This window comes from Morone saxatilis, unplaced genomic scaffold, assembly GCF_004916995.1.
Source record: "Morone saxatilis isolate NCDOM2014 unplaced genomic scaffold, NCSU_SB_2.0 Contig10, whole genome shotgun sequence".
NCBI lineage: Eukaryota > Metazoa > Chordata > Actinopteri > Moronidae > Morone > Morone saxatilis.
The window spans coordinates 16,989,179-17,006,375 of NW_023339652.1; the positions used below are offsets into that span (position 1 = coordinate 16,989,179).

Sequence of the window (17,197 nt, forward strand, 5' to 3'; positions counted from 1 at the left end):
ACACACACACACACACTATAAAAGGTACAGAGGAGGAGCCTCATTGAGGACTGTGTTTGCCTTTGTCTTGTGAGGGACGAGAAGTTCAAACGGGGATCTATCAGAAGCTATTAAATAACCTCCTACATCCTCACATGGTTTTGGATTTACACTGTAACACTAACACTGGCATGGTACGGGGATTCCCAAAGCTGAGATATCTTTGTTTCAAAAGTGAAAACATCTGACCACAGGTTCCAACACCACATACCCGTTTTTAAACCATAAAAGGTACTCAACCGATGCTGGAATCAGCAGAGTTCCTGTACTGACATCACCTGCCAACCTCAAGCTCAGAGGCACTGCGATAACAGAGAGGTGAAAAGGGAAAAACTGAAGTTCGCAGCCTACGTGAGAATAAACGTGTCACGACTAACAGAAAGTGGCAATGACTTTCCACAGAATTACTTACTTACTTACGCAACTTTCAGTTTTAAGCGTGTGCCTTAAAATTGTAATGTGTTACTACTACATGAAACTGACAGAGCTCTTGGCGGTGTGACAGACTGTGTCCAGAAACAGGGACTGGAATTCCCTCTGCCACATGAATTCATTTAAGAGACAGATTTAAACATATTCCAGTAACAGCTCAATCACTAATGGATGGTAAAATGAGCACTTGACTTTCTTCCATCCTAAATAAAAGTCTCCTCCCACCATGGGGAAATCTGACACTACCACACACACAGGTCATAGGTCAGGGTCGTGTACAGCTTTCCGGGATTCAGGGGACTTGACGAGAAAGGATGCCTTAAACGTTGTCACCTCCCTGTGTTAAGGATGGTCCTCCTAACCACAAGATCACCCCGCTGCTCTGCTTTTATAATTCACCATTTCTGACATCAGGCCAACAGCCTGCAGTTCACTTCATATTAGGGTTGTGTAAACTACTCAGATAAATGACTTAAGTGTTGTAACATCCTGCAGGTCAAACGATGTCATACACTGTTCATCTGTACAGTTACTTCACATGCTGCACAGCAGTGCACTGGAACTGTTCTTTAGTGCACTTTTTTGTAGATAGATGTTGACAGTTTGCTCCATATAAAAAAGGCAGCCCAGGGTTACGTGGCAGTTAGTTACTGTTGCTACGCTTTCCTTTCTCAAACTGTCCTATTATGCAGTTTACAATGCTACTGTAACCTTTAATGTTACAAGAAAAAAAGGCTTTTAGGACGAGGACTAACCAATGTGTGTGACAAACACTGCGACACAAAATGTGGAATAAGAATCTGAGTGGTGCTAAGATACCACTGTAGCAAGCTAGATAGCTGGACATGCTAACGTTGGGAGCTTAAATTAGAACAGACAAACACACCGTTTATCCATTCCATCTACTTTTACTCTTTTTGGTAGAGCGGAAAAAAATAAACTAACATTCATGCTTTATTTATGGAGTATGACTTTAACTATAACTCCATGTACACAGCTGGACCTATTCGGGGGAAGGGTTTAGAAAATTATCAACTGAGATCAAAATTAGTGCTCAGTGACTTCTCAGCTGAAACTAATATCCGGTAAAGATAATAGTAGATAATCACCAGAATGAAAGAGTCAACGTCAATATCTGTTTTCTAAGAATGAAAGATCAAGATCAATATCTGTTCTCTATTAAATAATAAATATTATACCTTATATAACTTTAATAAAAAAAAAAACTTCTTCTGTAAATTGCCATTGTGATAAAAATATTGCCCTTAAGCTCAATTCTGTGGCTGTTCTGAAGAGTTTTTAAAATAAATATACCAACTTCTGATCAACCCATGTCAATTTCCGGGTTAAATTAGCAACTTCGAGTTGGCCCCACTCACTTCCTGTTTAGGACCCGCCCACTCCAAGTACAGATACAGACAAGATAGTGGTGTACTCGCTCATCTTTGTATAGAAATTTAAAACCATTTCCAAACCTGTTTGAATGTGTCACTAACAAATGCTTATTGGGTCATTTTATGAGAAATTTACCAAGGTTCTTCCAAGTAAACTGTTTTGAGTAGTGTGAAACTTAGAAGTGTTGGTTGATTGTGCAACAAGAGCATTTATCATACAATGTTAATATATCCTGACACAAATATCACAGGTAATCTACCTGGCACAATTGCTTAACTATTTTCACAAACACATATTCACAAATACATTAAATACAAGTCTTGCTTTGCAGAAGGTTAGAGGATTATCTGTTTGGTGTGTGACAGTGTTGCCATGACAATATGTCTGATAGCAGATGATGATTTCAGTGTCACGTTGCTGGAGCCATTGTGTTGTGTGTGTTTGGGCAGAGGTTGACAGGCACACTTGTGATAATGACAGACATTTGGTGTAGCTGATGGGAAAGTCCTGTGTGATTAAACAGTTCTAGGAATGTGTGTGTTTGTGTGTTACTCTTTTCCAAGTGGCCTGTCCTCCTCTTGAGTCAGAAGAACAGAACTGTTTGTGCTTGGCTGGATGGAAGCAGCACAAACTCATTTATAAAGGGCCTCAACAAGCTGTGTGCTTATAAGGGTGTTTGAGGGAGACAGTGTGTGTCTTACATTATACATTTCATTGTAAGTATAAGTATCTCTATAATGATAACATTTTAGTCAGAATCCATCAGTGTGGCTGAGAGTGAAAAAGCACTGAGTTTGGCCTGTGTTTGTGTTTTCAGATGTGTGTTAGTGTGTGAGGAGAGCTGCGCATTAGCCTCTGCTGTTTGGGTCTGTATGTGTGTTAATACTGATTAGATCTGATTCTCTCATTCAGACACTGCGCTGCCCGGTAGGAGGCCATCTGCCATCCCATATGGTCACCCAGCAACTGAACTACGACCTGCACAGCAACGGGTTTGAATGTGCTTGGGTGTATGTGTTTTAAGAGTGAGGAAACAACATGAAAATAATCATTGTTCCAAAATCATTATTCATTGCTGCAATAAATCAAGTTGATGACAAACATAATAGAAGAAAAAAAGGAAATGAAATGTTTGAAATGATTAACATGATCCTGTATAAACTGTTTGACCACAAAACACATAAAAAAGCAGGTAAAAAATAGCTGAAGCACCATCAATCACGCATGATTTGAAATGACTGCAAGAAAGAACACATTCCTTTAAGAAAAGAAAACAACTCTGGTCTGTTTGATTAACAGAATCAATCACATTGAGCTGGTTGTTGATTGGTGAAGCTTGCAGAACGGTAAAGTTACCTGGAGACAGGCCAGCAGCCAGTCACAGGCCAGGGCCTGAGGAACCTTGTCTAAACTACAAACTGGGGACTCATTTATCTGTAACACAGAGGAACCAGTGTACAGTAAAGTGCACAAAAAGATGACACACATGGGTTATAACATCTGGGAAACCACAGTGGGAAGGTTCAGCTGATGTGCATTTAGACAAAATAGGACACTGTATGTGCACCACAGGCATGAATAAGTGTAATAGCATTCCTATTACACTTATTTAGTTTACTTGAAGAAGTTACTATTTTCTGCAGGTGAGAAAAAAAACATGATTCTTACAAAATATATGAAAATGTGTAAAGTGGAGAGAAATCGTAAAGAAATAAAAAAGAAAATCCATAAAATGTAATGAAAAGTTGTTCAAAATACCCAAATGTGCTCTCACACAATGCTGCTGGGACTTTAGCATGAAGGAAACACACTGATGCTTATTCCACATATCCAGCAGGTCTACAAATATATATATATGCAAATGAAAAAAAAAGAGTGAAGCTTCTTTGTAAGTATTGAGTTGGTATCTCAGATATAAAATGTTATGTAAAAGAAAACACAAACATGTTTCTTTTGCTTATCTGGTTATAAATGGAAGGATTGTTGTTTTCCTCCATGGCCAACATCGCTTGCAAAATGTGATGATTCAGTCTACATCTGTTAAGTGGCGCTTATCATCCACAAAGACGTCTATGTGTTTGGCAAAGCTTTAACATTAATGTCTCTCAGTAAGCCCGCAACAATAAAAATGAACTGAAATGATGCTAAAACATCTACACTAAAGTGTGTTTACAAGACGGCTTGAGCTGTATATGGCACTGCCCCCTAGGGAGCTGCTGTAAAGCCAGCTCTATGAAGAGGATTTATGTAACTTCAAACCCCCACGACTCTCTCAGATAGTAATCCATAAATGATTCAACGCATGCACAAAGAAATGTGCAGGCACTTTATAAGCACTTCTGCTTGTGCATAAACATCATCTCTTTTATACACAAACATATACACATGAAAACAGGGTCCAAACCTCTCCAACAACAGTTTATATTTTTCTCTTGTAACAAGCTAACATGGATGCAAGTTAGCGATGCTAGCAGTCAGAGCTAGCTGTTCATGCTGAACAAGGTGCTCTACTAGCAGGCTGCGTCAAGCTCTACTTCTCTACACTGCTTACTGCCTGAATAAGCTGCGCTGCTGAGCAAGGCATGGGGTAATGTACAGTAAGAGTATGTACCACCCAGCAAAGCCAAAGAGTTGTAACAGCAACTAAAGAATGGTGTCACAGTTTATCTGTAAGCTGCTCGCAGCAGCTCTAGTCTGTATGAGGTCATGACCTTCGCCTTTGCAGTTGGTGCGGGTGTCTGTGTGAGAATGAAGATGGATGGTCAGCAGTTACCTGGGAGCCTCCAGCAATGGGGATGACACAAGTGAGGAGATTTCCAATCACCGTTTCCAAGGGGACAGGCAGGCTGTCTACATGGACGGTGTAGATCAGACCCAGACAGTTCTGTTCAATCAAGAAGGAAGGACACAGAGGTCATAGGTCAACATAACACAATATTTCCTGTACTGGAAATTAAAGTGAAGGCTGTAAATGCTATCAAAATAAAAAAAAACAATATCATGCAATAAAGCTTTTATTCCTTCATTATATGCTATTTATATTGATATTGTTCACTATTGTGTTTTGGCCTTTGTTTGTGTATTTGGAAGTATTGTTCGCGTCGTACCCTGAACACCTCGGTGTAATCTAGTCGGGACACCAGCACCAGGCTCTTGGGGGCGAAGACCTGAGCTGATTGGACGACGGCCGGCACCTCGTCCACCTCGTCCACCTCGCTGGCTTCGGCCTTCTGCAGCTGAACAGAGAGGAACAGATATAACTACAGTCACACATGGGTGTTGCAGCAGCACAATTCAAGTTCAGTCCCCAGTGGAAGTGCCTCCTGGCCATGTGTTCCACTACAGCCAGTTATCAGTGTTCATGGCTGGAAAGCAAAAAAATCATGAATGGATGCAATATTTTTATTCCAAAAAAGTGTGTTTCTTTGGCTGAGTCTGGCCGACTGCCCACACATGAATCATGAATCTTTGATCTTCTGTGGAACTGCAGGATGGACGGGAACATTAAAAGTGTATCCTATCCTATAATATCCACATACTCTACTGTCCTCCATAGGACATAGAAACATGTTAAATAATGCACATTTACTGCACCTATTATAAACAGTGCTAATTCAAAGAGCACTTTTTTAATATGTGTAGAGCTCAGGATGTTTTATTCAGGAAAACAGTATTTATGGGTCCTAGGGTGTCACATGACCGCTTTGCCAAAATAGGCACACAACCCAGCACCGGTCTTGGAATCTAGATGGGAAACCAGTGAGGGATCATTGCATTGTTGCTGTACCTCCAGCTGGGACTACAGATCACACAGATCCCCAAGACACTGAATAGCTGTCTGTCTCACCTGTGAGTTGTCAAGGCCCTCCCAGAAGGTGAAGCAGGCACAGTAGTGACGCTCCGAGTTGATGTCAGTCAAAACTGCTACAAAGAAGGAGGCAGGCTGCCGCTCAGGAACCAGCTGCCAACCGCTGGGCTGACAGAACTAGAGAGGAGGTGGAGGAAGAAATGACAGAGGTGAAAAGGTGATAGCAGAGGCGGGGCCAGAGGGAAACAGGAACATGGGTTAGAAATTAGATGGTTATGGGAAGAAAGGGCAAAAAAAGGAGAAAGATTAGTGTATACATCCTGGATGACATATCAGACAGCAGTAATCACGTGTTCTTACAGCACCTTAGGGTGATTCATCCTGGGTTGGGCTATCATTAACGCAACAAAACAGGTTCTGAAAACTTTCCGTCTGGTTGAATAACATGTCGACGCCATCAAAGCTCTGCCTGAAGGATGTGAGAAGACGTGGAAGTATGTTTTGCTCTCATTTCTAATCACAATGTAGTTGGTTTAAAGAAGTTATGGTATGTCCTTTTCAAATATTTACTTGCAAAACATGAAATGCTAATGGAGCAAACAATACTGTCACAATGTTGACTGAGGTGAACAAACAATAGAAAGTCAATATTAGCAGTGTTTTTTGTTGAGATTGTTATGTTATGGTCATTATTCATATAGTTGCCTCACTGACTTGACTTGATCTGAAGTTGGCCTGTAACTGGAATATGTTAACATGTTACACGTGCCATTTTATGGACTCTTTTATCTTAAGTCAATCCACACCAAAAACGTTTATGAAGCAATTGTCAGTGATCCGTTTCACATCGGATTCACAGACTGGATACGCTGATAACCAGATGACCTTTTTACCCATGTGTGAATCCATGCTCACTCAAAAGGGATCTTAGGGACGCCGCCATCTGACTTTTCTCCCCCAATACCGACTGAGATGACCAAACTCAGATATTGGCCCATAGCTTGTACGGACATGATACCAGTGCTCTTATTTCCAAAATGAAAAATTTGTCCCTGTGCAAATGTGATTAAGATTAAGCTATAACACAGCTCAAAGGTCCAGTGTGTAACATTTAGGAGCATCATGTCAGAAATGGAATATAATGTTCATAGCTCTATTTTCATTAGTGTGTAATGTCCTGACAATAAGATCTGGGAGTGGACCCTCCTCTATGAAGGCCGCCATGTAAGACCACCGCCATGTAAGACCACCGCTCTAGACAGGGCCTTTGGCGTTTTTGCAAGTTCCGCAGCCACCGTAGTTTCTCCTACACGCTTGATTGAGACAATCCCAATGCTAGATGCCACTAAATCCTACACGGGTCCTTTAAAAGGGTCAATCCAACGAATCGGATCAGTTTAGCCATAATCAGGGCGTCACTTTCTCCATCCTGCTGAGTTTCTGAACATGCGGCCCCTTTTTTGGGCCCTTCTGTGAAAAATAAATCTCATAGACAGCCATCCAAATTTAAGAAACATTTCCCTATCACTAGATTCCCTAATGGCTATCCATTTATTTGAGTTTCTTCCAGGTAAAATATTTTATATATTTATCTAGATTTAAGTCTTAAGCCCCATTAGTACTCCTTAGATACAATGTCCATTACACCTCACAACAGTGTTATACTACACTATGCTATAACAATGTTACTGGCCTTATCAAGCAACATTCTGATTATTTTTCTACTCTTACAGCCATAATGGTGAAAAAAGTTTGCCTCAATAGTGCCATTTGAGGAAAGGTCAAGGGGTCATTAAAAATAGTACTTATCCTCAGAGGAGCATGCATTTTCATACCAAATATTATGTGATCTGGCTTGTGTTGGACAAACAATGTGACATGACAGTCCTTAGATACCCTGCTGGTGGATAAAGATTTCAGCCTTGTGCGTCACAACTTTCTTATCAGGCCATCTGGGTTAAATTGTTCCCTTATGGTTCTCAAGTTCAAATGTTTCCTCACTTGATGTGTAAGAAAAATGCATTTTCTTCTCTCTATAAATAACCTGAGCCTAGAGGGGGTATACCTCTGACAAACCACAAGAACCGGTTTCATTAAAGGCATAAAAAGCTTCACTCAAAATAACAGCACTGTAGGACTGCTGAAACCTTCCTTCCAGACTGCCTTATCCATAACCGATGCTCTTACATTCAGCCACAAAAGCACCTCTCATGTAGTTCAGAGTGTGATAAATGCATTATTACCTACTAGGAATCCTGTAAAGCTGGAAGTTAGTGTCTGCTCTAACCACTGAGCTGCCCCAGAGAATTGAACCCCTAGCCCTGACTGGGTTAAGTGCCTTGTCCTAGCCACTGAGCCACACTGGAACATGTCTCTAAGTGTTGACTTACCAGCTCTATGCCTTGTGGGAACGGGCTGTCCTCCCAGTCTTTCTCAGGAAACCGCTGGAGAATGCGACCTTGACCTTCACCCTCCACTGCAGAGAGACACAGACAGGGACAAATACAGAGGTCAGTCCATGTTTTTTACATTGTTTGTTGTCTGTTTGTTTCTTTAAATAAGCTATTTTGAGTTTTTCTAAACCATATCAGCACGCTGACATTCGTCTTTTTGTGCTATAACTACTGTGCTGTAACTATGAGAGTTGAAAGAAAATGTAGGTTTTGCCACACCATGCCACAATGACTTTAGAGACTGGTGTATAGTCATAAAATGGCACGTGTTCTCCTCTACCTTTGTGACCTGGTGTCATTTTGAGTGCTACGTGCACTGTGATAGCAATTCTGTACTAATACTCTAATACAGAGCTGTGTAGTGCTGGACCAACAGAGAATAATGCAACTTCAACATCCCCAAGTTACTTAGTAATCAATTACTTTAGCAAAGGGAAAAAAAACTTTCAGGACATGATCATCTTAACTTTGTCTAAATATTATATAAATAAAAATAAACATTTTAAATAAATTCTCCAACAAAGAGCCTAAAGCTGAAACAAATAGTAGATTAATCAATTAGCAGAATGACAGGAAATAAATGGGAATCTTTTTCGCTTTTTAGGCAAAAATCATTCAAATCATACATTTGGGGAGTTCTGGGATCGCTATTTTTAGTTAACCGATTCATCAGTGAAATTCCTTTGATACTGTATAAAACAAGGTATCAGGGGTTATGGGTGTCTCTGCACCCAGGATAGCGAAGTCATGACCCACCCTACTCTGACAACTTCAGCCAGGCCTTACATTAATGATAACAATCACAGAACATCACATTTTTAAAAGAACGTGTATCGCATTTAAACTTTGTTAATAAATAAGTTGGCAGATTAAGTATGTGAAACATCTATTAGTTACAGCTGTTTGCCCTATTGTGTGGATATGTGCATGTTACGCAGTAGTGAGATGTGTTAAATGCTTATTTGCTTCTAGTTAATGAGGCCATTTCCACTGTTGGCCGAGGCCTGGCTCATCACAGCGGCACAATCACACCACAAAGGCAGACTTATGTAACCACCACAAGCCCGTCTTTCAGCTTAGTTCCATCTGAAGCCCTGCAGGCTGCTTAATGGCAGCATTCATCCAGCACAGAGAATACACTTATCCTCCCAATACAAAGGATGTAAATCTAGCATAAAAACTGCACAAAACAAAATATTATCCCATGCTAAATAAAGGCGAGGTTTTCACCAGACCAAACCTGGTCCAGTTTGGACTAAATGCTGCATCCGAGAAAACAACAGTCTGTGGGCATTTACCAAGCCGGGAACTAAAACAGAAGCACAGATACACAGAGACACAGAGACAATACACAAACAGAAAGTAGGCCAGCTCCCAAAACACACAGGGAAATGCTAAAGTCATCCCTTCTCCCTTGTGAACTAGGGATATGTGGGAGTGGTGCCCTGATATCAATTCATCAGAGACAAGAGGTTAATTTTCTTTTTGTTTGGAGTTGACCAGCCATCCTTCCTGAGCCCCGACCTGCTCTTAAATGTTCTAGCGTTCAAAAATCACTGGAACCCGCAGACCGAACGCCGTGTCTCAGTTCTGTAAGATAAGATAGATAAGCTGAGATGAAACAGAAACTGGTAGTTATTTCACATGTGTAGGCGTCAATCAATTGGGCAACACAGGCCCTAAATGTCAGTACCACGTAGACTTGTAGATAGAACTGCAACTAACGATTATTTTCATTATTGATAAATCCACTGGGTGTCATTTAATGTCATAGAGGACTAAAGAAACCAGAAACAGTTCACATTTAAGAGCTGAAATCAGAGAATTTGTCTTCAAAAAAATGACTCAATTATCAAAATATTTGCCGATTAATTTAATGGCAGTTCTACTTGTAGACAAACAATATCCTTTTATGGGACCAAAATGGACCTTCAACCTCAGACAAAGTAATTCAAATATCCACACGGTTTCTGTCTGTGATAGACATACCACAACTGAAATAACCAACTAAATTTAGACCATTTCACACAACAGAGCTGCGAAGCGCTTAACAGACGGCTGCATAATGATTATTAAAAGAGGTGAAAATGAATCAGTCTGCATTGTTATGACACGGAAGAACATTTGACTTAGCCAACTCTCTCGGTACACTGTGATGAATCATCTGCAGCAGAGCTAATGCATGCTGGGACTTGATGTCACCTCCCAACTGCCTCCTTAGACACGGTTTTCATAAGCAGCACACATGCCGCCTGGTGTGGCCATATGTTCTGTCCTGTGACAATATCTCGTCGGTGGATGACGAGCTGTAGGCGTGTCAGGAACACACACACACACACACACACACACACACACACATTGAGAAAATACACACACAAACAGTGTGACAGCGCAAATCGAGGCAGGAGCAGAGACGGTGTCGGCCAATGGTCGGGCAGGGTGGGGATCATTTGGCCAGTTAAAGCGGGACATCCTGCAGCTGAGGGAGGAGTGTACGAATGAGCCAGAAAAGGAGGATGCTGGGAGTGACACGCAGGCCTCATGACCACAGACAGCCAACACACAGTACTCATTTCCCCTGAAATAAAGAAACCCTCAACACAAACTGGACCCAGTTCAGTCCTTGCACCGAGCTGGTCCACAGAGAGGTATGCTAGATACAACAAGTGTATCCTCGTCACAAGAGGTTCATTTTCACTGTAACCCAACAATGTCAAGATTAGGTGCGTGTATAAAAAAGCAATCTATAGAGTGTAAACAAGGCTCAAAGGCTTCCAATTGACTTCAGAAAAGCAGCAATTACAGAGAAATGAGCACAGAGCAAGATAGGGACTGTGTGCAATGGTTGAAAACAAATTACAACCACTGCATATTTCAACTACTACACAACTTTCAAAATATTGTAGTTACACAAAAGGAAATTACAGAAAAAGACAAGGGTGTTTCCATTTGTAGCTGAAATCACACTGTATCGTTCTATGACAAGCTGCTCAACATGCTGTTTCAGTGAATGTTCATTCACTGAGTCCTGACTATTGTCTTTTTTTTTATTCTGATCTGCCAGAGCAGCTCCTTTGTGTTCTTTGCAGGGCTTCGCATTGGCAAGAATCTGGCAATATGTACATATTACAATACAGGGGTTACGAACCAATATATTGCGATCTGAGTTAGTCACATAGCTATAAGCAGTGGCCAGGGTTAGTCCTACCAGCAAACACTTTTTCTTTTGGCAAAGAAAAAAACAACTTCAGTTGGGTTGAAAATGATGGACTGTGTTTGTTAGCAGCGCAGCTAGCCATACATCAGGTACGACTGATTAATAGAGAGGAAACATGAATGGAGACAGTCACCAAAGTTATTATTTTACATGTCAGTTTTTCTTAGCATTTTCCATAATAATGCAGGTTTTATCGATGGCTCTCGGCCTGTTGGTTATAAGTCTTCCCTGTTGAATACAATAAGCACAACAGACGTACATAGCTGTTACAATAAACATTTCAAAATGGATTCACTTTTTAACCCAAAATGATGTGTAAATACTTCCTGAAGTTTGCTGCCCTATGACTGCTCAGTATCAGACAACTTGCTGTTACAGACAAGCAAAGTTTACTGTGTTGGCTACCAACGCACATATGGTTAAATTAGCACAACCTAAAATCCAACTAAATCAGATTTGGCATGTACGTTTAGTTGAAGCGACCAAAAAGATTCACTTCCTTTGCCTTAAATGTTTGCTCTCTCAGCCTCATCAGTTCACCACTTATTCACCACCACCTTAATACGCCGCCACCTGCTACTGGTCAAGTATGCAAAGTTCTGCAGAGTCTATTTCCTGTCTTGAGGAACTTGAGTCATGTCTGCTCCCACTAGAACGTGTATGATCTAGGGTTCACTATTAGCAGAGCACACTTGGAGCTGCAGTGCCAGCAGCAGTCTGAGAATATCCCGCCTCGGACTAGCTCATAAAGCTGAAATAAAATTACGAGTCTATAACCCCTCATTTATGGCCTTTCTGGGCTAGTCCACCGGGCAACAAAAAGGGAAAGCAACCCTTGCAGTTGTAACAATTTCTGCAGGAGCTGCAACGGGCACAGAACGAACAGTGAGCTGCACCAATACCTCCGTATCAACCTGCTTCTAACAGGACTGGAACCACTTCTGGCATCAAACTAAAGCCAGGATTCGGTGTGATGCAAAACTCAAACAGCGATGGACCCAATAGAAAAAGACTATGCAACCCTGATGCACATGTTTGCTCTGAACACAAACCTTTTCAACAGGTGAGTATTTCTGCTTTAACAATGTTTGTCCCAAGGTACAAATTCTCCTTTTGAAACACTGGCTTGCATAATGTCTCATATCTGTTTGGCTAAAGGTTGAGATCATTGGATTTGGTGGTTGATATGGGCAGCTGCCAGACAAGTCAGCGTTCCACAAAACCTAATTGAAAATGTCGAGATAAAGAGGCTACGGCAAGAACAAGCTGTATGACACTGTAGAAATTCCCAAATTCAAACGCTTGACAGAAGCTCCAAGTTCACAGTGCTGATCCAACAGATGGATATCAAAGTGAAACTAAGCAGGTTACTGCGAGCACAGAGGTCAGCCCGGGACTCCTAACTTAAGGTGAGTGAGTGTAAGGGATGTTTGTGCTTGTATAAAAATTAACCACTGTTCAGCTCTTACGGGAACAAAATAAGGTTAGTTTGGCTCTAACGTAGCGTCTCCCTTTACACTGTCACTGCGCACAAATCATTCTACACCACTTGGAGCATTTTTAAGTTTGCCACAAATGTTTGGACCTCCACTAATAAACAGGGATTTGTATGGACACCCCACATGTTAGGGCCCAATTCAAAAATGCCAAATGCTAGTTAAGTTAGCAGTGGCTAACAACTATCCAGAACCAACACAAACACGAGGGAACTATATTCATGCACTATGGGCCAGACAAAAGTTTTATTGTGTTAACAGGCTCTAACTCATGCCACCCCCTCACCTATAAAGATCACTGCGCTCTCACCTACACAGAGCATGCAGTGGTTGAACTGATCAGGGATCAGATAAACACTGCAGCAGCTCAGTGCGTCTTGTATTTGATCCTACGTGTAGAGATGGCTGGAGCCGTTTACCCTTGCTGCTCAGGAGTAGGAAGGCTCATTGCAGTGTGATTTTAGGGTAACATAAACCGCTGTTATCACGGGGTCGGAGGAGAGCCAATCTCAAGTATTTAAGGCAGCAACTGTGTACACATCAGCAATGATCAGAGCCAAGACATGTTTTTACATGCCTGGTTTGATTTGGTCTCTACATATCCAATCTGTCAACATTTATTGCCTGAAATGGTCCTATTGCAGTACACACAAATAAATAAAGAATGAATAAAAAGTCAGATCTACCACAAGAGCTCAACCATTTAGGACTGTTGTGCTCTTTGGGATTCATTACTGTAGATGGAATGTGTCTTTGGCCGCTCAGACTGCCTGGATCAAACTACCCGTTATTAAATCTAATTTTTTCCAGCTCCTGCAGAAAAACTATTGCGTGTCACTGGATGCTGTTTGTTAGCAGAGCAGTGTGCAACCAAACACAGAAGGGTCTACACTAAATCCTGATGACGACTGCCACAAAATAACCTCAAGAAGCCAGCTTTGTGCCATGTTTTAGAGAGGAAACACAATGAAGTCTTACTCTGGTTAGTGTCGGACAACACAGCAGCTCTGAGCTTGTGTGATGGCCTGCAGGGCTCTTTCTAATGTCACAAACAAACAGTGGAAGAGAGAGAACATGCTGCCTGGCAGTTTATTTTATACATCCACATTTAATATGTAGCCCACTATACTATAGTTTCACTGTGTTTAAGCAAAGCAAAAGCTCAACATGACTCTTTCCGCTAACATGCAGTGCAAAAGCAGGTCACGAACCTGATGTTCTATGAAATCTAATTGTTCATGATAAAACCTGCAGCCTTACTGGAACATGAAATCAAATTTGAATTTTGTAAATAAAGTGACAGTTATGTACCAGGTACAGTGTGTGGATATAAGAAGCACACCCATATCAATACTGGTGGAAAGACAAAGGTAGCACCGAGTGAAACCACAGCTAATGTATGACTGATAATAGTGAAATAAAAAAAGCTCTGATGAAAATGTTTAAACAAATACTACTAATTGTTTGCAGACGATTCTGCAAGATTGCACTGAAAGAGATAAGCTGTTTCACAGAGAGACTGTGCAATATGCCCACCTGCACAATTGCATCATTTCTCAACAGAAATTAAAGTTGCAGGTGAGCTGTTTGAAGTGGACTGATGGGAAATCAGTCAGATATCTGTATCAGAAATGACTAGATACTGTATCACATAAAGATAATGTGATTACATTGGTAATTATATTTTCTTTTGTATCAAGCTGGTCATTACCTCTCAGGAGAATGTTTTGATAATTCTCCAATAAATCACCCCAAAGAGGGCAATTATTAATCACCCCTAAAGCAAGGGACATTGAATGTGACAATGAGGCAGGCCTGAACCAGGACCACAATAACAGAAGCAGAATCAGACTAAAACCTCACTATATGGGTCTCCTCCATGCCACACCCACTGCTTTTTATTCACATCCAGTTGAATGACTCTAGACTTGGCAAAGCTTCAGCAGGCTGTGTGCAAAGGAGCCACCGCACACAGCAGTGTCAAACTATCAGTGTCAACTATCAATGATTTCTGCAAGTTGGCGTTGGGATGTTGTGACATTTCTACTCATGTTTTATTCCACATATCAAGCATCTCATCTTTAATTAAGCTTTTCTTCTTTCACTGGGCTAAAGAGGTCACAAAAACATCATTAAACACATTTAATGACACACATTTCACTAGGACCACCTGCTGCTGTTCGACATAGTCCTGATTTTGATACTCAGCTCTGAAAGTACAGAGTTAGTGCTCCTTTTACCACCAATCACAATTAAAGTCATTTAGTTGTGATTAATTATAATTTCCTTTTAACCACAATGATACAGCCCTGGGTGAATGCATTTGGCAGCGGATTTGGCAAACGTCCACACTGGGTGTGTGTAAGTAGCAGGTGTAAAAGTCTGCAGGCATGACTGCATAACAGAGGTGCTGATGATGTAAGACAGCGGTGTCCAAAAGCTCACTATCAGTCCTGTGTGAGAGGAATATGGAACGAATGGAGTGACATCCAGATATCAGATAGACCTGTTGGGTAACACTGACTGGAAGGCTAGCAGTGTCATTTTGAGGCTTGATCTATATCTCTACAACTGCGCTGTTGCATCTTCCACCACAGTCCATGTTTAGGGGCCTTTGCATCCACTTTCCACATTTTTTCCTCCTGGACAGCCTGTATCTATGCATCATCTTGCTGAAACAACACGTCGAAATGACCATGCTTTCTCACAGAACTGTGTGGAGTGACGTGCACAGATCTGTTCCCTCACCATAAAAGCTCATGCAAACACCATGCGTGTCTCAAGTTACGACAACAAAAAGCACAATGAAAAAAACACTAAAAGAAAAACAGTGACCACAAAAAAACACTACAAACACAACAAACTACAGCCTCAAAAATCACCACCAACCTGATTTAACACGTCTGGCACACTTGACAAGACAACTCTACTTATTGCTGCAAGATTACTGCACTGTATTGCACTTGTAAGCAGTGCAACCGCAGCCGTGTGTTCACTGTGTGAGAAACACAATCAGCAAGTCACAATCAGTGCATTCAGCCCCTACAGTGCTGAGCAACCAAAGACACTCCGTCGGCAGCCTGTGAACAGGCTTTTCGGGCACTGCTGAACTCTCTGTAAGCAGCCAGTAACAGCCAAATCAGGCTCCCATGCTTCCTGGTTAGCCAACCAAGATTATTTTGTTTCATACACAATAGTCCAGCTAGCATACAGGCCTTGCATCTGCTAACACTGCATAATACATTCAACTTAGACTGTGAGATGCATTTGGTTTGAATTCCAGCTCCTCTCAATCCCTAGTTCTGACTACAGGCATATCACCTGAGCAAAAAAATACATGTTAAAAGCAAAAGAGAGCGTTATTTACATGTTTTATAAGACTTGGACTAAGAAATCTGTCTTGCTGCAAACCACAGATACAATCAGAGCCTCATGCCAGCCACAATCCACCAGAACAGAACAACTGATCAACACAACTGAGGCACCGCTGAGGCTTAGTCTGACATGGTCAGATAACCTGGGCAAATAGAGGTAAAAAAAACAACTTTAAATGAGAAAGAGAGGCAGGCCTGAAGAGGATGAAAGGGCGGGAGAAGGGGAGGAAATGTGGGTCAAACATAGTGTGTGTGTGTGTGTGTGTGTGTGTGTGTGTGTGTGTGTGAGAGAGCTGGCGATGATCCTCACACAGATGACTACTAGCAGTGACACTGTGACACAGGATGGAAGGAGGCCGACAGGTCATGTGATGTGAATAATGGCAGTCAGAGTTGAAGTGTGTGTGTAGCTCTTGTGTGTGTAGGCTCTGTGTGTGTGTGTGTTACACATCCTCTTGGTGCTGAACCAGACCACAGCTTCTCGTTTGCTCGCTTCCAAACCACAGTGACACGACATCAGGCGGTTTCCACGGCGACTGCAGCAACTCGGGACAAAAGAGCTCAGAGCCTTGTGTGTTTTCATGCGTCTTTGTGTGCGCGCACAGTATGTGTGTGCAGAATGTGTAGCTACGTTCAAAATGAGGTATACAATTTGGTCTAAAGCAAGCATCTGAGAGAGGAAGTTATTACCAAGGAAACGTCTTTCTGATGCATGGTGTTTTCTGGCATTACACTTTTCCTACTGAGGTTTATTCACAAGCTCTGTGAGCTTTTTAAGCTAAAAATGTTCTATAGTAAATCAATTCTGCTACAAAAATGTGCTATATAATATTGCAATTATATAATAATACTACCATTTAAAATTTAAATTTTTTTTAAAGGCACTGTTAGCTAAATCAATATTTGTCTAACTTCCTGTCAGTTATTGCAGTTAGCAGTCTCCTCCTTCCTCCCAAAAGCACCACACTGAAATTCTGCTGCCT

The 17,197-nt window shown here is 41.4% G+C and overlaps 1 protein-coding gene across 4 annotated transcripts in view; it reads right to left on the reverse strand.

Annotated features, from left to right (window-relative positions):
* sbf1 (SET binding factor 1) overlaps positions 1–17,197 on the reverse strand; it is a 61,831-nt gene that overhangs the window by 33,639 nt on the left and 10,995 nt on the right. For 2 of the 4 annotated variants that reach the window (XM_035674168.1, XM_035674160.1), the window contains exons 2-6: positions 8,065–8,150; positions 5,714–5,851; positions 4,974–5,102; positions 4,640–4,750; positions 3,223–3,300 (exon numbers count right to left, since the gene is read on the reverse strand). In XM_035674168.1, coding sequence (XP_035530061.1) covers positions 3,223–3,300; positions 4,640–4,750; positions 4,974–5,102; positions 5,714–5,851; positions 8,065–8,150 — 542 coding nt within the window. The remainder of the gene's footprint in view (positions 1–3,222; positions 3,301–4,639; positions 4,751–4,973; positions 5,103–5,713; positions 5,852–8,064; positions 8,151–17,197) is intronic. The other 2 variants (XM_035674185.1, XM_035674176.1) reach the window with 1 other exon arrangement.